Source organism: Mirounga angustirostris, unplaced genomic scaffold (assembly GCF_029215605.1).
Source record: "Mirounga angustirostris isolate CCGP_5_RB_7025 unplaced genomic scaffold, mMirAng1.0.hap1 SCAF_5, whole genome shotgun sequence".
NCBI lineage: Eukaryota > Metazoa > Chordata > Mammalia > Carnivora > Phocidae > Mirounga > Mirounga angustirostris.
The window spans coordinates 66,667,913-66,692,009 of record NW_026991713.1 but is presented as its reverse complement, the minus strand read 5'-3'; the positions used below and the strand labels follow the sequence as shown (position 1 = coordinate 66,692,009).

Here is a 24,097-nt window from a genome sequence, read left to right as displayed (position 1 = left end):
TCTAGCTTTTGTTTGCTATAGGATTGAGGAAATGTGCAATTTTATTGGGAAAAACATTAGATTTCTCACTATCAGAGAAGAAAGTTAAAAATATGAAAGGGGAGAACTGTGGTGTTGAATTGGCAGTAGAGGTATAAGTATGATCTCATCCTTTCATAGAGGTACAAAAATGGATTTATATACATACTAATAAATATACTGAAAGGCCCTGGAAGAAAGATACCTCTATAAACAGTGAGCATACCTAGTGTCCAGATATTGGTTTCTAAATACCATTCCTCATTAAAAAGAAGCAGTGTTCCTTGGAGAAAAGGGTGGTGCTAGTATAGACGCAGGGAAAATACAAGATAAGCCTGTTATGTCTTAAGCTATAAAGCAAGAAACTGCTTAAAAAATGATAGGGACACATCAAAAGATAGAGGAGCTGACCTGAAAGGGCTCCCACTGGCCAAAGCTGGGACACTTTGAGCATTAGAATAAATAATGATAGGAATATAATGTTTATGAAATAATCCATGATGTTATAAATAAATGAATAAATGGGAGAGGATGGAAAGAGTTCACTTATAGTAGAATGAATGCCAACTAATAAATGTGGAAGGAATAATGGAGTTAAAAATCACCATTACAGTAATAATCTGATTCAGGCAAGAATCCTCAATGGATGCTAAAACTAGTGGGTGAAAGTTTGATAAGGAACAGGTTATTTACATAGCTTCAAAGTGTTCTCCCTTAAGTTACTTATTAATTTCCGAAAGGAAAAGAGTAACTTCCTAGTGATTTAACTTAGTAATTCCAAGTTTACAAAGTAATTGAAGTTAACAACACCATCAATGGGACATGATATACCTCCTTATAATATGCACCAGGATACGTATTTATTTCTGTGGTATTCCTGCCAAAGATGCATTCTCTGTATCTAATTTGATTATAAAGAAACCTCAAACAAACCTAAATTGATGGACTTTCTACAAAGTAACTGCCCTGTACTCTTGAAAAAAGTCAAGCTTGTTAAAAATAAGGAGCAATAACTTAATTTTAAAAAACTCTTGGTGGGAGGGTTGCAGTGCTGTGGGTGTGTGCATGTGTGGACAGAGGGAGGAGGAGAGATTGAGAAATGAGAATATGATAAAGCAAATAAACAGCATATAAACAATTGGTATATCTGGATTGAGGACATAAGAGTTCTGTAGTATTTTTATGACTGTTAAGTATGGAATTATATCAATATAAAAGTTGTCTTTAAGGGTTCAAAGCCCACAGAGTTTGGTGGAGATTTTTTTAATAGTTGTGGAAAATTCTTTTTCCTACTGCAGTGTAGATATGGAAGTCTTAATGTATGACACATGCACAATATTTTCAACAAGATCATATCATGGAAGGAAAATCGTTTTTAAAAAAACATCCCTTTGGAGCACCTGGGTGGCTCAGTCAGTTAAGCATCCAACTCTTGGTGTCGGCTCAGGTCATGATCTGGAGGTTGTGGGATCAAGCCCTACGGCAGGCTCTTTGCTCAGCCAGGAGTCTGAGATTCTCCCCCTCTGCCTTTCTCCCTACATGCGAGTGCATGCTCTCTCTCTCTCCCTCTCAAATAAGTAAAATCTTTTAAAAAAATAAAATAAAATAAAAAGTATCCTTTTTAAGAAAATGCTCTCTCCATAGCATCAGTTTCTTTTTTAAAGTAATTACTTTCTATTCATTGTTAAAATTTTTCTTTTACTTTAAAGGGTTGATTAGGTGTCTTTGTTTTGTTTTGTTTCTAAATTATCTGTTAGGTAAGATAACTGCTCATCACCTAATGCTATCATGAGAAAAGTCAGCAAATTTGGGACTTTTTAAAAAGTAAAGTGTATAACTCTCAAGATTGGCAGCACTCTTAAGTACTTTTCACTGAGATATCCATTTAACCTCTCTGGTACAAAATATTTTTCCTAATCACTTCACATCTCATGAAATATGTTTGAAGATTTTTCTGTATTTCAAAGACCTTGTTTTTATATAATTGACCCCATTGAAATCATCCTGAAGCTTTTTTGACACTTCTGACTTCAGCTTCTTTGCTGCATTATCCTGCCTGTAAATGATGCAATAAATGCTTTTTACAGGTCTTATAATCTTCCCTTTTTCCCTTCCCTTTGCCTGCTTTCTCTTTCATCTTCCTCAGTTCCCTCCCCCCTACTTCTACTTCCCTTTCCCAGTTAAAGCAGCTGCTTCTTCATTTTGGCTTTAAGTAGAATTAACATGTTTTCCTGAAATTCTTTTTTTCTAAAATCATTTGCTTTTGAGAATATATCCTCTCTGGTACAGCTTTCCTTTAATGACTCACCAAAAAGTAGTTCTTTGTGAATTTCCTTTTTGAAAGAGAATCTAGGAAATACTTATAAGCTCAGATATGTTAGAAACATCTGTACTTGAATTCAGCTATATAGAAAACCTCCCCCGCAATATAATTTGCTCTAATCCTTGTTTTTTCAACTCCTCAGTAGTGTTTTCTTACCATTTCCCAACAGTATTTCTTTTGTTGACATACTTTCCATGTATTAATTTAGCCATTTTTATCATGAGAAAATGAAGATATGTTTCCCCAGTGATACGGATTTTGGCCATTGAAAGACGCTTGTAAATATTTATCAGTACACTTGCTTGAAATAATATTTATTTTTAAATTTTAAAAAGTTTTAAGTTTCAGTGACTTGAAAAATATTACTGAGAAAAATGTAGAGGCTTGTCTTCAAATTCTGGAGTTTTAAACATCTTTGAAATCGTCAGTAACATAAAAAGTGTAACATTAACCTAGGACAAGGTTCATCATCAATGTTAATCCACATTAAGGTATTTATTGTTTTGATAATTTAGAAATTTTTTGGCCTACTTCTTTTATATCTGATTGAATTGCCATTGTTTTTACTTGATAGTATTGTTAACAATACAGTGAGTTCATATTGGAAGTATCAGCTTTGCTTTTTTCTTGTTTTATTTTGCTGCATTATTCAAACTGTGGCTTCTTTGAAGAAATCTATTTAATCTTATCTTTTTTGTGAGAGATAGTTTAATTAAAATTAGATAATATTTAAATTCCCTAAACCTGGATATACATAAACATTATTAGCACCTAATGTCAAAGGCTAATGAATGAATGAGGATTCCACTCTTAGCTCCTCCACATTGGCTAACATCAGATGAGTAACATAAGGACTGTTAATGGAGTGAGGGAGGGAGGAGGTAGTGTGGATCCATAAATTAAATAAATATCTTTCCCTGTTGGAATATTTTATTTATGTGCCCCATTCTGAAGGGTATTCTTCTACAGAAGCAAGTACCCTAGGTCAAGATGAGGTATAATATTCTGAGAAAGCCTGTATTGATAAAGGAGGTAGATTGGAAATTCTTTGTTGTGTATGGTACAACCAAAGGGGCCATATGAGAATCCAAAAGCAGCAGTATTCTAGAATTCTTCATTAATTAATTTTTTTTCAATGAAGTATGGATGCTTCATTTTATTAAATAACCTTTGGCATCCTTTGTTTAGATACATTTTTTCTTTATCTGTGAGTTTAGTGTTATAAAATTTTTAATACTAAACTATTACTGGATTTCTGTAACAAAATCTTGTTTTGAGTGTGTGTTTAATGTATATTAATAGATGGCTTTTTCCATTATATATGTAGTCTTTTTTTACCTGTAGTTTTTATAAAGTTTGTCAGATTTTGCTAGATTACGGTTTTCAGGGAGCTTCTAATCTTTTTCTATAATTGGAAACACTTTATATAGCAATGGAAATACTTCTTTTATTTGAAAGTCATAACACTTTTTTTCTGATGTTTAAAAAAAGTTTTTTTAATTGTGAAATACACAAAAAAGCTTAATATATGCAGGTTTATCTACACTAAAACAACAACAACAAAACTACTAATAACTTTGAAACTGCTTGTGTTTCTTTCTTTATTGCATTTCTCTTTTAAAGGATAAACCCTAACTTATTTTCTAAGTGATAATTGTTATATGGTTTTTCTTTGTGGTTTTAGCACTTGTTTATTGCTAAATAATATATTTGAAGTTTTTTCCTTGTTTATGACTTTTATATAAGTGGAATCATAATGTAATCTTTGGAAATGATTTTTTTTTTTTTAACAATTTGTTGTTGATGGCCATTTGAATCAATCCATGTTAGTTTACTAATTTTCACTGCTATATAATATTTCATTGCATGAATGTGCCACAGTGTTTTTATTTATACTATCATTAATGGATAGTTGGGTTGTTTCCAGTTTTTACTGGGCTATATGCCTAAGAATATAATTGGCTGCATTACAGGGTGATCTTTCTTTTCTCCTTTTCTCTGCATATTATATACATTAAAACTTTTATTTCCCTATAGTGGTTTGGAAAGTAATTAATCTGATTTTAATTATGCTGTTAAACACTTGGAAAAAATTAGAAACACAGCTAAGAACATATTTTCCTTAATTTTAACAGTGAAAATTAACCCATTTTGTTCAGTCTTTCAGTATAAGCAAAGTTTTAATTCTTCCTACCTTCTACTTCTTTCTCTCTTAAAGTTCTTTCTCTTCTTTCTTTCCTTCTTTCTCTTTTAAATTTCTTGAACTTCATATCAGGGGTACTGTTTTTCAAATTATTTTAATAGTTGTACACTTTTTATGTTCTCCTTTTATAACCAGTGGCATTTGTATTCTCTTTGGTAATGTAATAGTTATGATTGAGACTAATGTTTTAAATAGTTTCTGTACATGTTATCAGTCACCTGTATTGCTGTTTAACCATTTCTTAATTTTGATTCATCTATCCATTAGAGTCTAGTTGACCCTTGGACAGCATGATTTGAGCTGCACAGGTCCACTTATATGTGTATCTTTTGTACACATATGTGTACACATATATGTATATATGTTTTCTCTTATGATTTTCTTAATAGTATTTTCTCTAGTTTATGTTATTGTGAGAATACAGTATATAACATATATACAAAATGTGTCAATCTACTGTTATTGGTGAGGCTTCCAGTCAACAGGCCATTAGTAATTAAGTTTTGGGGAATTCAGAAGTTATATGCAGATTTTTGACTGTGTGGAAATCAGTGCCCCTAACCCCTGTGTTTGTTGTTCACGGGTCAGTTGTACTTACTTGAGTGGTATTTTTTCCCCAGAGGGCTTTCTTGCTTTATTCTGAGTCTTTACATATCTGAAAATGAATTTCTGTTGTCTTAGTTGAGCAACATGATTAGGTAGGGATTTCTTGTGAAATAACTTTCCTCCTCAAAATTCTAATATTTGCTCATTATCTTCTAGCAATTAATTTTGAAGAGAAGTCAAAGTCTAGTCCAACTGTTCTAGTAACTTTTGGGGAGTGGCAGTGGTTCTGAAAACTTTTAGGAATCTTTATCTTTGAAGCTTAAATCTTTTATCAGAATATATCTGATCGTTTTTTCCCTTTTCATTAATTTTTCCCTGGTGACTCATGTGCCCTGACACCCCAACTCCAGAGAGCTCTTTGATGTGCACATTACACATTCTGGCTAAAATAATTCTTTTATTATGTCAGTGATTATCACTTCCGTTCCATTTTTTCTGGTCTTTCCTTCAGGACCACCAGGTGTGGTTTTTTGTTTGTTTGTTTTTTGTTTTTTGATTTCTGTTTGATCTCCTGTTTATAATATATATCTCATTTTTATCCATCAGTTTCATTAGTTCTTTTTTTTTCTTTTCCATGTGGAACAGTTTCTCAAGCTTGCCTTCTTCCTTACCCAGTTTATTTTCTACATTGTCCTATCTATTTTTTCATGTCCTCCTTTTGGGGGCATAATCCTGGGCAAAAAAAAATTTCATTACCTTTATAGTTTCCAAGCCACCACATTTGATTTTGTACCTGCTATGTTCATAGAGTGTATCAGTAGAGATCCAGTTACCTGACAACACTTGATGACAGTCTTTCCATGCTGGTGCTTTTCATAGGTACCCCACACCCCTAGTGTCTTTGAGTTCATTTTGACAAAGAAGCTGTAAGGTGAAATTTATTTTTTTTTAATTTTTTATTTAAATTCAATTTAACATATAGTGTATTATTAGTTTCGGAGATAAAATTTGGTGATTTATCAGTTGCATATAACACCCAGGACTCATTATATCAAGTGCCCTCCTTAATGCCCATCACGCAGCTACCCCATCCCTCCACCCACCTCCCCTCCAGCAACCCTCTGTTTGTTTCCTATGATTAAGAGTCTCTTATGGTTTGTCTCCCTCTCTGATTTAATCTTATTTTTCCCTCCCTTCCCCTATGGTCCTCTGTTGTGTTTCTTAAATTCCACATATGAGTGAAATCATATGGTATTTGTCTTTCTCTGACTGACTTATTTTGCTTAGCGTAATACCCTCTAGTTCTCTCCACGTCGTCGCAAATGGCACGATTTCATTCTTTTTGATGGCTGAGTAATATTCCATTGCATGTACATACACCACATCTTCTTTATCCATTCATCTGTCGATGGACATCTGGGCTCTTTCCATATTTTGGCTATTGTGGACATTGCTGCTCTAAATATTGGGGTGCATGTGCCCTATAAGGTGAAATTTATAAAGGACTTTACCTCCCTGCATAACCACTGAGCTCAACTCAACTTTCTGTAAGTTCTTTTTTAAATAACACTCTCTGGATCCCATTATCAGACACGCCCTCACTTTCTATTCATCCCTTAGTGGCTGAAGGAAATCCAAATTGGACTTTCCTATATATGTTTTCTGGCCTAGGATCTCCTCCACTTTTCACTAGATCACATTACTCTCTCAAGAAGTGTTTTGCAATTTAGTCTTGTGGATCCTTGAAGTTTCTTTTAATGGACCAGAAATTCTAAAAGTTTTTAACTTACAAATAATGCTGTATTTCTCTATTTTTATTCTTTAAATGTCATTGCAATTAAATTTAAGGGAAGAGAGGAATATGGATGGGTCCTTGAACTATCATCTTTAACTAAAAACATTTCAAAAAGTTGTTATATAGAAGTGTTCCAATCATACACATTTGATTTTTTCCTTGATCCAAGAATAATCAAGAGTTTTCTTAAATGTTATTGTTAATGTCATTTTTAATTTCCAAGAATTCTACCAGAATATTTACAGTTGAAATTGCATGCTATCTGGGAATTACTTTAAAATAATCTAAGAGAGGATTATGAAGATAATTGTATATGGGTTTGGAATTTTGCATCATGAAAGTTATTTTTAATTTTCCAAGAGTTTAATTTCTTTCTTAGAAAAAACTTTCTTTGAATTGCATTGTGGTTAGAGAATGTGCCCTATATAATATTTAATCTTAAATTTATTATGGTGTTCTGTGTGAACTGATATATGGTCAGTTTTATAATTTCCATGGAGTTTTGAAAAGAAAATCATTGTATGTCTAATAAATCAATCTTCTTGGTGATTATACTCAAATTTTCTACAACCTAATTATTTTGTGTACTTAATCTGCCAGATATTGTAAGACGTTAAATTTTCCCATATTCATAATAATACTACCCATATTACTTGATGCTATTTTAAATGGACTCAACCCACCCTTCTGCATTATATTTTTATCGGTCACATTTATTAAGGTATTTAATTAAACCGTACCATTTAAAATAATTTCTGTATTATATGCCAACTTTTCATATTTGCCTTCCTCTAAGTCTGTAACCTGTGACATAGAATCTACCATAAAGCAAGTTAAAGCCAAGTTGAAGAAAAAGAAGATAAAATTCATCCCACCTGAATCTGTTCCTATCTGGATTCCGGTATTTTGCCAGTCTGGAGTTAAATATGTAATGTACTAGGCAGATTACTGTAAGAGCTCAGTAAATGCTTGCTTGATTAATACATTAACTATTCAAAGTGATGTCATTGACTTTGACAAGAGAGTGAAATGTACAGTCTAGCATTTATAATTTAATGAGTGAACACAGCTCTCTCTCAGTGTATAAGCTCAAGGTCATGATAGAGAATTATATCAGAAAACTTAGACTCTGAAATGTAACTCTGTATTTTAGCTGCTTTCTCTTATCTATTATTACTTTTTAGTTTTTAGAAGTATATAACTCCTTGAAAAGCCAAATACTTTGTGCTTGTTTATTGAGAGAGATACGATATCAAAACCTTAGCTGAACTAAGAAATGTTGAGTCTTGGTTAGAAATATTTAATCATGACAGAACAAGTACTGGTCCTCAAACCAGGAACATAAAAATTTCAAAAATCATAATAATTTGCCTAAACCACAGATTTTGGAGGAGTGAAATTAAGTAAAGAATGTGTTTAGAGGAATAAGGGTAGAATGTGTCAAGGAACCAGAGGTCATTTTTAATATTTTAAGAAAATTTGAATTGTAAAGGGTTTCATGTATATAATACACTGTTTATTATGAGTATATAGTGCTTGTGTTGTTGTCAAGCACTCCATATTGCTTGCACTCCATTTTGGGTATTTGGGAGGGAAAAATCGTTATTTATGGTCCTTCTTTTAGTAATATTGTTTTCTCTCCCAGCTGTAATAAAAAACAAATTTCAAATCTGCTGTGCTTTATTATGACTAACAAATTTATAGAAAGTATCTTAAACATATTACTAAATGAAGATTTTTATTATAAAATTCTTATCTTCATTGTTGTTTTGACTATATTTCAATAAAAATTATTTAATAAAGATTATTTATCTTCAGTTTTTTTTAACCATTCCACAGTGAGTTCAGTCAATTCCGAAAGACTACTCTCTAAATACCTGTCAGTACTGTTGCCTAAGTGATGTAGATAATCCTTCAATTGCAGAAAATATATCACGTAATTTTTGAGCAGCTGTTTGTGTCTAAAGTTATATATGCTCTTCTTTTTATGATATCTGCATTAGAAATCCAAAAAGAACAGGCTTGATTTCTTTACCTTTTTTAAGTCCATTGTGGGTCTGTCCTGGAGAGAGATGGCTTTTTTTTAGTCATCCTTTTGTTTTTTGTTTTTAGACTATAAATCTGTCTGCTGGGGGACATCCCCAGGATCAGGGTGAAATGTGTGCAGCTGTGTACTCTCCTCAGTGCTCAAGGGTTATATCTGCACATATGTCTCTGCTTTAGTATGCTGTATCTCCAACAGTAAAGAAAAGTGTTGGATTCATTAGCTATCAAACTGCCAGCTAGGAAAGAGTTCCTTGCTCAAATTGAGTTTATATGGAGAACTTAGAAGGAATGGAAAGGGACGGTTCAATTTCTTTCCAGCCTCAAAGATGTGAATTATTGTGCCTTGTAAAACTGAAAGGGGAAAATAAGGAATGGTAACGACTTTCCATGTCATTAGTTTTTTATTTGTAAAATTATAGTTTCCACTTATCCCACCTTGAAAGTTAAGGTTTGGTACTCAAAATAATACTTCTGTAATCATCGTAATTCTTCATTGATAACCCCCCTTTCTCATCTCAGCTGTCTGTAAAAACCAAAGGGGTGGGTAGCTGTAGGACTTTGAAAATAGCTACTAATGGACTTAGTTCCTGCTTGAATCAGGAATGGTAAAAGGGGTGATCTGTAAAATAATCACATCTAGAACTTTTCTATGGTAAATATAAGTCATTGTATTAATCAGCTCAACTTCTGATTTGTGACATACAGTAACAAATTTGTTAGCTACAGTGTTGTATTTGACAGGGGTTTGACCCGTTGTTTCACTATTTTAAAAGTTTACCTGGGAATCTTGTTATAAACTGGTAGGTGATGATAGATTGAGAATTTGGAAATTTAATTGTAATTGATGTCAAGAGGATTAATCAAGGACATCTGGGTGGCTCAGTCATTTTGAGCGTCTAACTCTTGGTTTGGGCTCAGGTCATGTCCTCATGGGTGGTGGGATCCAGCCAGCCAGGGGCTCTGCGCTCAGCGAAGAGTCTGCTTGTAGATTCTGTCCCTCCCTCTGCCCCTCCCTGTACTCCTGCTTGCGCGCGCTCTCTCTCTCTCTCAAATAAATAAATAAATAAATCTTTAAAAAAAAAAGAAGATTAGGGGTGCCTGGGTGGCTCAGTCAGTTAAGCTTCTGCCTTCTGCTCAGGTCATGGGATCAAGCCCACCTCAGGCTTCCTGCTCAGCAGGGAGTCTGCTTCTCCCTCTGTTCCTTCCCCTCCCCATTCATGCGCACACTCTCTTGCCATCTCTCTCTTTCTCTCTCTCTCTCTGAAATAAAATTTTTTAAAAATAATAAAAACTAAAAAAGGAGGACTAATCATATCCAGTAATGCTAATACAGTAGGGGATACAGGAACTATCTTGTAAATTAGTTAAAATGTATTAGGCCAAGGGCGCCTGGGTGGCTCAGTCGGTTAAGCGACTGCCTTCGGCTCAGGTCATGATCCCAGGGTCCTGGGATCGAGTCCCACATCAGGCTCCCTGCTTTGCTTCTCCCTCTCCCACTCCCCCTGCTTGTGTTCCCTCTCTCACTGTGTCTCTCTCTGTCAAATAAATGAATAAAATCTTAAAAAAAAAAAATGTATTAGGCCATCACTTTTGGATGGGAATTTATTTAGAATTAGCATACCATTTCCAGTGTCCAGAGAAAATATTCAGACAAGTGCACAGATTAAGTTTATTGCTGCTGCATGATTTGTAATAGCAGAAAGCAAAACTTAAAGTAGTTAAATGTATACTAGAGATCTAGTTAATTTATGATGCATGAATAGGATCAAATATTATAAAGCTGTTAAAAAAAACAGGCAGTGCTAACCAATTGACATACTTAGATCTCTAAAATATATTGTTAAATTAGGCACAGAAAATATATGTATTCCAGTATGCATGTGAACTTGGTGAGTGGTTATCTCTGGTGAGTGAGACTGGGGGTTAAAGGTGGACCAAGGGTTAGAGAATCTTCTCATTTTCGCTTGGCTTTTAAATGACTGTGTATAGGGACACCTGGGTGGCTCAGTCGTTAAGCGTCTGCCTTAGGCTCAGGTCATGATCCCAGGGTCCTGGGATCGAGCCCTGCATCGGGCTCTCTGCTCGGCAGAGGGCCTGCTTCTCCCTCTCCCACTCCCCCTGCTTGTGTTCCCTCTCTTGCTGTGACTCTTTCTGTCAAATAAATAAGTAAAATCTTTAAAAAAAAAAAAAGGACTGTGTATAATTTTTAATCAATCAAATGATCCTCCATTCATGTACATGTGTTTGTCCTTTGATATTACCTACTTTTGTATGTTTATTTGAGTAGTGATGTGGTCTTTTCTGAAAATATAAAACACTTAGAAGCGTTGCATTGAGTCTGTCTGCAGTATCACTGTTGAAGTGACTTCACTAATATAAGAGGCTTGTGGTATTTTATTATTTTTTATTTAGGGCCTCTGGAGAAAGAAAACATACATGTGGTAGGAGTTAAAAAATAAGATGTAAATCTGTTTGTAAAACTCTCATGTTGTTTTTCTATTTCAGTTACCTAGAAAAGTACGAGAAAGTTCATCATTTTGGGGAGGATGATGATGAGGTACCACCAGGCAATCCAAAGCCACAGCTTCCTATTGGTGCAATTCCATCTTCCTACAATTACCAGCAACACAGTGTGTCAGGTAAATATCATTGCAGATTGTCCAGCTTTGAATTAGGAAGATAGACCTCGTCCAATGAATTAATCCTTTATTTTGCACATGCAGCTTTCAAATATCAACATCTAATTGGTCAGGGCCCTTTCTGTAATAGGCTGTATAAGATTTTTAGTTGCAGGAATTTTCAGAGTTACAAATACCAATACTTTCAAGTGAAGTTTTTTCCTTAATTTTTTAACTAGTGGTCAGTTTAATTTGAATAGTCACTAAAATGAGAAGGAGGAGGTCGTGTAGGATTAGGGAGGCAAAGAATACTCAGCATCTACTGGATTTTCTACAATTACTGGAATTTCCAGCATCAGAATTCCTCAGAAATATTTGACTATTTTGAGTATTTTTTTCTATGGTACCAAGGATAAGATTTTTCTTTTTCATTTAAGTCATTCCTATAACAGTTATAGAGGAGTCTGCAGCTAAAAAGAGCAGGACTCAAATTGAAAATAATTAGGTTGAGAGATTAATAAGAAGGTTGTTGAGGCAGAGTCAATAGGGGTTCCTCTGTTTAGTTAGTAGCTTTGAGTGTTGGGACTGTGATGACTAGGAAGAGGGCTCTGAAAAGACAAGCATCTCTTTTCTTCATTCACCAACATTTGGCCTAAAAAAGAGGAGGTACTTCTTTTTTAAAGGTATTTTCTTGATAAAATTTACAATTTTCTAGATATTTATTATTCTTCATTGGTGCTAGTCCCAGTCTCTTATAGATAATCAGTCATTAGATTTAAGCTTTCTCATTGTGTCAGTTTCACTAATTTTATTTTCCATTATCTATTTTCAAAGTTTCTTTCATGTTGAATTTGACTCCATATTTCTTCCCCAATCTGTAGTAACTCCTAGAATCTGATCATTACTAGAAGAGGCTTCATCATCTGATATTTTTGTATACTGGGGGTGGGAGTTGGTGGTGATGAGTACAAACCAAACCTCACTTTATTTTTAATGAGAAGTTATTACCTTAAGAACCAAGATTAAAGGAGAACATTTTAAGTCACCAAGTAGAAAATCTTGCTAATAATTTAAGCTGATAAAATAAAATGGGATGACTTGTTAGGTGATATACTCTCTGTTCCTAAAAAGGGCTAATGACCATTATTGAATTCAAGGATATTATACAGGGTATTCCTGCATTGAATGAGACATTATACTAATGACCTGTAAGACCATTTTCAACTTTATGACTCTGTGTTTTTCCTATATTACAGTAATAACAGAACTGTTCATTCTTGTAGCTTAATATAGTTCGGTGTCTGCTATTACAGCTCCCCAAGTTGACCCACTTCTACTTTTGATCTTGTTTAAAATGAAATTTTTCCTGGATATTTTTTTCTTTCCTTTCCTCCCCTAATTAAACTGATTACCTCAAGAAAAAAGATGTGAAATAATTCTGGTCTTTCAGAAGCCTAATAAAAGTCATTGATAGAGTTATTATACAAGTTAAGGGAATGACAGAATTGCTTAACTTGGTGTTAGAATAACTCCTTTTTGATATACTGTCATGTATGTGTCTTTTTAAAAGGAGAATCTGAGCAGTTAAGCAGTATGTAGCATGTTTAACAAAATCAGGATTGGGGGCTAATGAAAGGAAGGAAAGAAGGAATTGCTAGGGATCATCAGACTATAATACATCTGATTCAAACTGAAAAGAGGTAGTATTGTAGGGCAACATTTATGAATTTGAAGGTGCTTTTTTTTAGATGGAAGCATAGCAACATTATGACAGTGTTCTGAAAAATAATATGATTATCAGTATACAAAACCAATCCTTTATTAAGATGCTTTTCAGTTGTCATTAAGGTAAATAGAGTAAGCTTGCTTCATAGCTGTCAATTTGTGTGTGCATTTCAAATAATCACCAAATTAGAATTACATAGTGGTAGATTAAGAGCCTTTAGGAAATTTTAATTAGAACCTATAGATTTGTGATTCATCTTTGATCATACAGCCTTACTTTCTTTGTAGGTTTGGACAAAGGTATTTGGATCAGTGTATTTATCTAGAGACATTTATATAGTTGATATTAAGAAAAACTATTCTAAAACAATATTTTGAAATAATATATTTCGATTGACAGTAGCTCTAGGACATTTGGCATGGAGTGCAATTTTACTTGTTATAATATTGTGGGACCAGATTTTCCTTAAAGATACTTACTCTGGCTTTATTTATTTATTTATTTATTTATTTATTTATTTATTTATTTATTTATTTTTATTTTTTAAAGATTTTATTTATTTATTTGTCAGAGAGAGAGAGAGCAGGGGGAGTGGGAGAGGGAGAAGCAGGCTTCCACGGAGCGGGGATCCTGATGCGGGACTCGATCCCAGGACCCTGAGATCATGACCTGAGCTGAAGGCAGCCGCTTAACGACTGAGCCACCCAGGCGCCCCTTACTCTGGCTTTAAGTGGCAAAAAATATTGAGCAGATTTTGCCTGGAGTTTTAGGATTATTAAACACTAATATTATTATTAGCATCAATATATGACTGTATTGTCATTTATTTGCATAGTTTTTCATATTTTTCCTTACCATAAATACCTAATCCTTTCTTTGCTTTCCTTCTTTCTCTGTTTTGTTGTTGTTGTTGGTATTGATTTGGATGCAGTCAGTTCTGCAGAATTATAGGGAGATTATTAAGGAATTTTTTGTTCATCTTCTCTTACATTTTAAAATTAAAATAAAAAATTAATTTTTAAGTTAAAATAAAAATTAGAAACTTATATGCAATATATTTGGTAGAAAAATTGTGAAAGGCAAAGTTGACAAATGACAACTCATTGAAATTGTAGAATTTCCAAGCTAGTGAGGGTATTAGTGATCATTAAACCAGTCTAATCTGTTTGGTAAAGCACTCTGTCCATTTTCAGTTTTGGTGCTTAAATTTGGAAAAGTTTTATACAGGAAGTTTTTTAAAAAATTTTATCGGTTTTATTTAGGCAAAGGTTTTCCTTTAGATCCTCCATATTCTAACAGACAGACTATAATAATCACTGCCAATAATAGAAAGAGTGTATTGTATAATCTCTACAGTGTGAACAGCACTTCAGGAATAATTCTCCCTTTCCTCTAAACTGAAAACAAAGAGAAGTGATTGCCTCAGATTAAGTTTGTCAGTAGTGATCTGTTTGTATAAACTTTGAGTCAAGAATGTTGAAAATAAATTTCTAATCCCATACCAATTATAAAATTGTAGCTGTTCAGTCATATTTCCTTGGGGAAGGGAAGGGAAGATCTTAAAATCTTATAAGCAATTTCTCCTACATTATGTTAGAAATCTTTACCAAGCCTGATATAATTAAAGGACTTTTCATAATTATCATATTTATTTATTTTATTTTAATTAGAGATGTCTTTGGCAAAGTCACTCAGATAAGGATGCACTAAATTGAGTATCTGATGGCATCTTGCATTCTTCAGTAGCAAACAACAGCAATTCTAAGGTCATGTTGAACCCACATAAACAAGACTGTGACAGATGTTGAATGTGGGTTCCAGTTTTTTTCTATTAAAGAGATTTGTCTGAAATTTTCAAGGAAGCTATAAACTTAACTATTGCTGAGACTTGGTGTCTCATCATCAATTCCAGTGTACAGTATAGAAATATCAAAATCTGTTCCTATATTCACAGAAGTTTTGTTACCGTTTCTCCAGATTTTATGTTTATCTTCTGTTATTAGAAATTTTATTTATCAAGATTATAGAAAATGAACACATATTATTCAGTTTTAAATGATGTAAAGAATCTGTGTCATAGTAATTTATTACTCTGTTGTGGAACTTATTTATCATTATATTAGGGAGAAATTCCTAGAATATTTTAGAATTGAAGAGGTTGGTCATCTCAGTTGTTTGTCTCCAGTGGGAAATAAATTTCTTACCTATATGATTTTCTTTTGTGGCATGTTGTGACAATAGATTTCTACTGGCAATCCATTTAGCAAGGTTTAAAAAAAAAAAGTCTTTTAAAAAATTCATATATTTCTGAAATGTGTCCTCTAGAAGTTTTCTGTCTCTTGTTTTCTTGCCTCTTCGCATTAAACTAGTTATATCTTTATGTGAAAAGTGTACTTGGGGGCACCTGGGTGGCTCAGTCGTTAAGCATCTGCCTTCGGCTCGGGTCATTCTCTCAGGGTCCTGGGATCGAGCCCCGCATCGGGTTCCCTGCTCGGCGGGAAGCCTGCTTCTCCCTCTCCCACTCCTCCTGCTTGTGTTCCCTCTCTCGCTGTCTCTCTGTCAAATAAATAAAATCTTTAAAAAAAAAGAAAGAAGGAAAAGTGTAGTTGGGGTTTATGTCTGAGGGCATAGCTACCAAGGCCTACACTACCCCAATTAAGAGTCAGTATTTCTAGAAATATGACGTTTTTCTTATATATTATAATACTCTAATATATTAGTGTTCTGCAAGCCCATCGTCCTTACCTTTAAAGTTTTGAAGATGTTTTAAATTAATTGTCCTACAGAAAATCTTAGTTACCTTGGCTTATGCAAAGGTTTCTTAGGACACGAAAGCATGAACCATAAAGGTAAAAATTTGTAAGTCAGACTTCTATCAAAATTAAAACTTGTGCTCTTCAAAGACAATTTTAAGAAAGTAAAAAGATAAGCCACTGTTTGGGAGAAAATATTTATTAAACACTAGATAAATAACTCACATTCAGAATATATAAAATGGATAGTATTAAAATGCTGGCAGGGATGAAGAGCAACAGGAACTCTGTATATTGTCAGTGGAAATGGAAGATGCTGTAAGCCACTTTGGAGAATTTCTTACCCAGAAATATGGTCCAGCAGTCCAAGAGAAATAAAAAAATATTTCTGCATGAAGTTCTGTATGTGAATGTTTATAGCAGCTGTGTTCATAAGTCCCCCAAAATGAAAACAGTCCAAATGTCCCTCAACTAGCGAATGGATAAACAAATTGTATTATACCCTTACTATAGCATTAAAAGTAAACAAACTACTGATACATGCATCAACATAGATATTAATCTCAAGCATTTTGCTAAATGAAAGAAATCAGATATAAAAGGCTACATACTGTATGATTCCATTTATCATTTTGAAATAAAGTTGTAGAAACAGAAAGTAGATCAATGTGGATAGAACAGGGGTTTAACTGCAGAAGAGCATAAAGAAACTTTTTGGGGTGATGGAAATATTCTTTATCTTCATTGTGGTTGTGGTTTTTTAAAAGATTTCATTTGCGGGGCACCTGGGTGGCTCAGTCATTAAGCGTCTGCCTTCGGCTCAGGTTATGATCCCAGGGTCCTGGGATCGAGCCCCACATCAGGCTCCCTGCTCAGCGGGAAGCCTGCTTCTCCCTCTCCCACTTCCCCTGCTTGTGTTCCCTCTCTCGCTGTGTCTCTCTCTATCAAATAAATAAATAAAATCTTAAAAATAAATAAATAAAAGATTTCATTTGTCAAAACTCAGGACTAAAAAGCATGAATTTTACTGCGTTAATTATATTGTGATAAATCTGACCGAAAAAGTAATAATTCTCATACAGTTTGGTAAAGAAGGTAGGCAAAGTCTCTAAAATCATGATATTGTTAAAAAATTTTAAAGGAACCAGTGTCCCTGGCTTATAATATATAAAAACCAGATACAGTCCCTTGAAGTATAAGAGTAGGGGTGCCTGGGTGGCTCAGATGGTTCAGCATCTACCTTCGGCTCAGGTCATGATCCCAGGGTCCTGGGATCAAGCCCCACATCGGGCTCCTGGCTCAGCAGGGAGCCTGCTTCTCCCTCTCCCTCTGCCCTCTCCTGCCCCTCCCCCGCTCATGCTCTCTCTCTCTCTCTCTCTCTCTGTCTCTCTGTATCTCTGTGTCTCAAATGAATAAATAAAATCTTAAAAAAAAAAAGTAGGAAGTGTAGAGTATGTAAATTTAAATAATGATACATTAATAATTTGGTAATGATATCCAAGAGGGAATAGTAGTACATTTTTTTGTATTTTAATACTTTCTGAAGACTAATTTTAACTTAAGTTTAGAGTTGAACTCTTTAAACTTCTACTCAATTTAAATTTTATAAAGGAAAACAAGCCTCTGTCCTGGATTTGTAAAATATTAATGATAATGGTTTTTAATCCTTGATATACTTAAGGTGTTTTTGTTTTTATCTTAGATTATCTGCGTCAAAGTTATGGGCTATCTATGGACTTCAATTCGCCAAATGATTATAATAAATTGGTGCTTTCACTGTTATCTGGACTCCCAAATGAAGTGGACTTTGCAATTAATGTATGCACTCTTCTATCAAATGAAAGCAAGCACGTCATGCAACTTGAAAAAGACCCTAAAATCATCACTTTATTACTTGCTAATGCCGGGGTGTTTGATGACAGTAAGTTTTAAGCTGAACCTATTGTACGATCATTCTATAAAGGTGTTAAGAATTGTTAAAAAAGGTTTTTAAGGAGAAAAATACTTTTTATTGGTATAATAGCATTCTTTATTTGCTTTTATTATATTAAATGTGTTATTTAAGATAATGTGTGGGGTTTTTTTAACCTTAAACATTTGAATAGTAATGATCTCAGTAAAACTTTTGAAATAAAAATCTTGGGTTTTTTCTTAGAGTAGTGATAAGGGTTTCTTGATGTTAGAAGATTGTTTGATACAAAATCTTGATAGAAAAACCTAGGACCTGGAAGAAATTGTTTTTTTCCTAGTGTGTCGTTACAATTTTTAGTTAAACAGTTTGTCAATGTATTTAAAAATTTGCTGACTAAATAAAATAAGAGTTATCAAATATTTCACATCCTTTTTACTTACAGGATTTGCTAGTAGATTTTTATAAGTCAAATTCTTTATTTTCTATGACTATCTCTTATTAAGTCTAGGTTACTCTTAAGACTAAATTGCTCATTTCTCTAATTGTAGTTAAAAGGGATTTAGAAAATATGTTTTGAAATTTTTTCCCGCTCATGGTTTTTCTTTTTAAAATATGTTGGCTGAATGCTATTGATATAAAATTTTTTCTTGCTAATCAACCCTCCTTCTATTCCAATGCCATTGTAACTTCTTTTTTTCCAGAAGTATATACTATTAAAGGTTAAAGTAAAGGGTAGATAGCATGAATCCAAAGGAGGTTCTGGGTGCACATAGTCACAGGGAGAGAGGGATTTAAGATTGAGCAGTTCAAGACTAAACTGCCTGGGGAAAAGAGCAGTTCAAGACTAAACTGCCCATAATGTCTTCTCAACAATTCAGATATATGGGGAAAAAAAAAAAAGGGTAAGGTATTGACATATTGAAATTATTTTATCATATAGAAATTATGTGTATAGCACAGTTGAGATAGTTTGAGAATTTCTTTAATATTTTATAGATTCATGACAGTTATTGTTTTTATCTTTAAATAGCAACGTGTTTGCAAATGAGTTCATTTTTCTGCAATTTGATTTGGGTCAAGTAGTATACTCTTTAAACATAATTTTATTTGGGATTGTCTAAGTAGGATTCCTTAGAATTTGACAGGTACTTAGGTTTTATGAAGACAGTTTTGAAATGTTTAAACAAAAGTGAAAATTAGTTTCTTACCCTGCCTGAAAGTCTCATTGGTTACATGAGGGAGGAACAAAGTACTTCTCAGTTTGTACTGTAACTTTGGAGATCTAAATTTGGTAGATTTCTGTCTCACTTTCATGTTCTGTGGTTCCTAATATTTTGTTTTGATCTTTTAAGGACATTTTTCAGCATTTAATATAGAATAAAGTTTAAAATTTTCACATTTAGAAACCTTAAAATGAAGTTTTTAGAAAAATTAAATATTCTCAAACCAGAATAATTTAAGTCTTGACCATTTAATCATTGGATAAGGATTACATGTGTGTGTGTTTATATATAAAATATATATATGATAAAAGTTATCTTACCAGTTTGGTATACTGAGGCATGATATCCTTCAGACCTAGTTTATCTTTGTGCATTTTTTAGTCACTTTTATTTATCTAAAAGCCTAAATCATTATGCAGTGTAGCAATCTAAAACTATTAATCTAGCAAATGCTATTTAAGGAATATTACGATCATTTCAACAGTCAGAGTTCCAGAGTACATAGGGACTTTATGAAGAATCTATACTTAAAGCAGTGATTTACATTAGGAAAATAAATCCTTTGACTTTGAGGATTGTCAGTATATTTGATGTGGTTAGGCTTTTTAGAGGTTATGATTTATTTTTTAGGGCATGGAATTTTAATGAGATAAATGCAGATGATACTTCCTTTATAAGGTGTGAATGTTTATATTGTGTGTTTGAAGAAGTATAATAAAAATTCTATTTGACAAAAAATTTAATTTTTTCATCTTATTTTCCATCCAGTATTCTTTTCCCAGTGAAGTTTTTCTTTATAAGGTTTTTTCAGGACAAACAAAACCTTGTTTCTCTTTAGTGGTATGTGGGCTTCATTTTTCTAATTAAGCTGCTACTTATATGTAAGTTTGATATTTATGAAATTCTTTAGGTCACTTTATTTATTAAAAACTTTCACATCTGTTCTTTTATCATTTCCTCATGACCCTATTATCAATATTAATATCACTGACAAACTTATGTTAAAATTTACTCCTCATCCTTTTTAATATTTTTTCAATGAAAATTCTTGTTCTAATCTAAATACTTCATAAAGTATTTATTTTACTCAATATTAAGGAAATATTAGGTCTGTACTTAAAGGCATAATAAGATTATAAAGATTCAGTGCATCTTTTTACAACAGAAAATATATTCATTTGTTATGGGTCACAACATATCCATTAAGGATGTGTTTTTGTTTTTTAAAGAATTTTGTTTAAAACTAGTTTTTCTATTAACAATTGCCACGATATACTTTTCTTTCTGTATTCCAAAAGAAGTAGCTTTCATTACAGAATTAATACCATGGTTGATGAAAGCACTTCCCTAATTTTTTAAAGGCAGATGCTTATTGTGTCACAGCTTAAGACATTTGTATCATACTGCTTAACTGTCTGGTCCCATAAACTGACAATATGAGCTGGCAACATAAAGGAGAAAAAAAATGATACAACATGTACTTATGACTTTGTTGTGGGGGCCTGGGGGGTAGGGTGTTACTAAGGTTTTGAATTGAATGATTTGATTTTTCTTCTAAACGACTTTATCAAATGTAAAGAACCTATAGGCCTGAGTATGTTTCTTAAGGGAGATTTCATTTGTGGGAATTATTTCCAAAGAATGCCTTGCCCTATATTATTTGAAATATGAATTACACAGTTATTTTTGAAATTAATATAAAGATTTAAAATTTTAAAAATCTGGCAACCTGATAGCAATAGCATTAGTTTGACTTTTTGATATTTTTCTCCTCTACAAATGAAACTTAATGCAGAGTAACTGTTAAAGTACTCTTCTTTTCTCTGTTGTTTGTATAAATATTATAAAAATGAGTTGTGTATTTTTATTTTATAGAAAGACAAGTTTCTTTAAATTCTGTAATTAATTTGTATTTCAAAAGAGATTATCATGACTTTGTATCATTTACTATGAAATAGTTTTTAGTAAAGAAGATACTTAAATGTATTTTTACTGTTTTTTTCCACATCTGTCTATTAAGGAATTAAGTGAAAGAATAATTCCATTTTACTGAATATACTATTTATTCTTTTAGCTTTAGGATCCTTTTCTACTGTATTTGGTGAAGAATGGAAGGAGAAGACTGATAGAGATTTTGTTAAGGTAACTCACATAAAATATTGAATCATTGAATTACGTGTCACCAAGGGCCAAGGATCCATGGTTGCTTATTTTATATACATACCACCTATACTTTAATCTTAATGTGATATATAAAGATACCTATGTAAAAGTTGTGATTTAGTAAAAAAATAGAATGGCTAATAAATAAAATTCTGTTTTTATTATACATTGATTTCTGAAAATGACAAATCTATAACAAAAGCAATAAATCTGAGAATACGTAGATACTGAGCAGTAGTTTTGCTAATTTCCTTAGGGTTCTTTTCCAGTTCACTTAATCAGTCTTTAGTTGTGTCTAATATTTCACTTGACTCATTTGTTAACTGTGTTAAAAATGTGTGTTTTAATTTCTAGAACTTCTCTTTGTATTTTTTTCAAATTTGTGCCCTTTTGATCTTTTATACTTTTAATAATTCAAATAATATATATTTATAATTTACTTTAATATTCAAATTATGTATATATTAAATATATACAAATGTAAATATATAAAACATAAATCAAAAATTATGTGTACAAAAACACACACACCTGACAATTCTGATATGTAAGCCTCTTGCAACTCTAATTCTAGTCACTCTGACTCATGGTGGGTTATTCCTTTGTGTTTTATAACCTTGGTTTTGAAATTTTAGCAGACTTTTCTGTGGGATTTTTGTATAGATTGGATGGAGAGTTCATTTCTTCACTTCTTGTTGGCATTTGCCAGTCACCTGAAAAGAAATAACTGGTCAGAATGACTTTATATTAATTTTGTTATTGGAGATTTTCTGATGATTCTGGTAATAAAACCAAACTCATGGGGGCTGTGGAGCAGGCTAGTTGTGAAATATTTAGGAAATTGTTTTTAACTCAAACTCAAGTAGAGACAGTCAACTCCTTTTATTTGAGCTCTCTTTATGTGAGGGTATTAGACCTTCCGGTTTCTCACCATGATACAGAGTTGCATATTAATTCCCCACTTCACAGGTTCACCCAAAGTCCTATATTCTGTCCTCACCCCATCCATTAAAAGCCAAGCCTCTTGGTTGTAGTTAGGCAGATAATTTCCTTAACTGCAGAAAAGTGGTGATTAAAGTGTAAGATGCACAAATTGTGTATTTACTTATGCAATCACAATGGGAAGTGGGGGATGTCAGTATAATTGCTAATCACTTGAAATCTAGAAGACACAAATATGTTGAAGATGATTAGATGATCACCTCTCTTACATGTTTTCATTAATTTCTGCTCTTTATATTTCTTTTTATATAGTATATTCTTTGGGTTTAATTTACTGCACTTTTTATAATCTTTTGGGCTGGTGCTTAGATCATTGAGTTTTGTTTTTGTTTTTTCGAATACATACATTTTAATACATATATTTAAAGCCATAAAATTCTTTCTAAGCACATATTTAACTTTATTCTCCCCGTTCTGATATTTCATGTTTTCATTATAACTCAACTTACAGTATCTTATAATTTCCACTATGACATCCTCTTGATACATGGATTATTTTGAAGGGAAGTCTCTCTCTCTTTTTTTTTTTTTAAGTTTTTTGAAAATTCCAGTTAGTTAACATACAGTGCAATGTTAGTTTCAGGTATACAGTATGGTGATTCAGCACTTCCATACAACAACCTTTGCTAATCACAGCAAGTGTGCTCCTTAATCCCCATCACCTATTTCACTCATACCCCCACCCACCTTCCCTCTGATAACCATCCGTTTGTTCCCTGTAGTTAAGAGTCTGTTTCTTGGTTTGCCTCTCTTTTTTTTTTCCTCTTTGTTTGTTTGTGTTGTTTCTTAAATTCACATATGAGTGAAATCATACGGTATTCATCTTTCTCTGACTTACTTCGCTAAGCATTATACCCTCTAGCTCTATCCATGTCATTGCAAACAGCAAGATTTCATTCATTTGTTGGCTGAATAATATTCCTTTGTATGTATATAATCTACATATTTAGAGATATAGACATAGATATAGATACAGAAGGATGTATACACCACTCTTCTTTATCCATTCATCAGTTGATAGACACTTGGGCTATTTCCATAATTTGGCTATTGTAGATAATGCTGCTATAAATAAATATCGGAGTGCGTGTATTTCTTCAAATGAGTATTTTTGTATGCCTTGGGTAAGTACCTACTAGATGCAGTTGCTGGCTCCTAGGGTAGTTCTATTTTTAGCGTTTTGAGGAACCTCCATACTGTTTTCCAGACTGGCTGCACCAGTTTGAATACCCACGAACAGTGCAAGAGGGTTCCCCTTTTTCCACATCCTCACCAACACCTGTTGTTTCTTGTGTTGTTGATTTTAGCCATTCAGACAAGTGTGAGGTGATGTCTCATTGTAGTTTTGATTTGTATTTCCCTGATGATGAGTGATGTTGAGCATCTTTTTCATGTCTCTTTTGGCCATCTGTATGTCTTCTTTGGAAAAATGTTTATTCATGTTTTCTGCCCATTTTTTAATTGGATTATTTGCTTTTGGGTGTTGAGTTGTATAAATATTTTTATATATTTTGGATACTAACCCTTTATCAGATATGTCATTTGCAAATATCTTCTCTTGAAGGGAAGTTGCTTAATATTCAAAAAACATGCAGTTTTTCCAGTTTTCTTTTTCTTTAAGAAACAAGGCAGAGGATCATAGGGGAAGAGAGGAAAAAATGAAACAAGATGAAACCAGAGAGGGAGACACACCATAAGAGACTCTTTTTCTTAGGAAACAAACTGAGGGTTGCTGGAGGGGAGGGAAGTGGGGGGTGGGAGGGTTGGGT

General features: G+C 33.0%; 1 protein-coding gene across 2 annotated transcripts in view; it reads left to right on the top strand.

Moving 5' to 3' along the window:
- Positions 1 to 24,097, top strand: part of ARID2 (AT-rich interaction domain 2) — a 162,755-nt gene that overhangs the window by 75,205 nt on the left and 63,453 nt on the right. For both annotated transcript variants that reach the window (XM_064591359.1, XM_045873582.3), the window contains exons 4-6: positions 11,437 to 11,570; positions 17,731 to 17,949; positions 21,238 to 21,305. In XM_064591359.1, the coding sequence (XP_064447429.1) occupies positions 11,437 to 11,570; positions 17,731 to 17,949; positions 21,238 to 21,305 (421 nt within the window). The remainder of the gene's footprint in view (positions 1 to 11,436; positions 11,571 to 17,730; positions 17,950 to 21,237; positions 21,306 to 24,097) is intronic.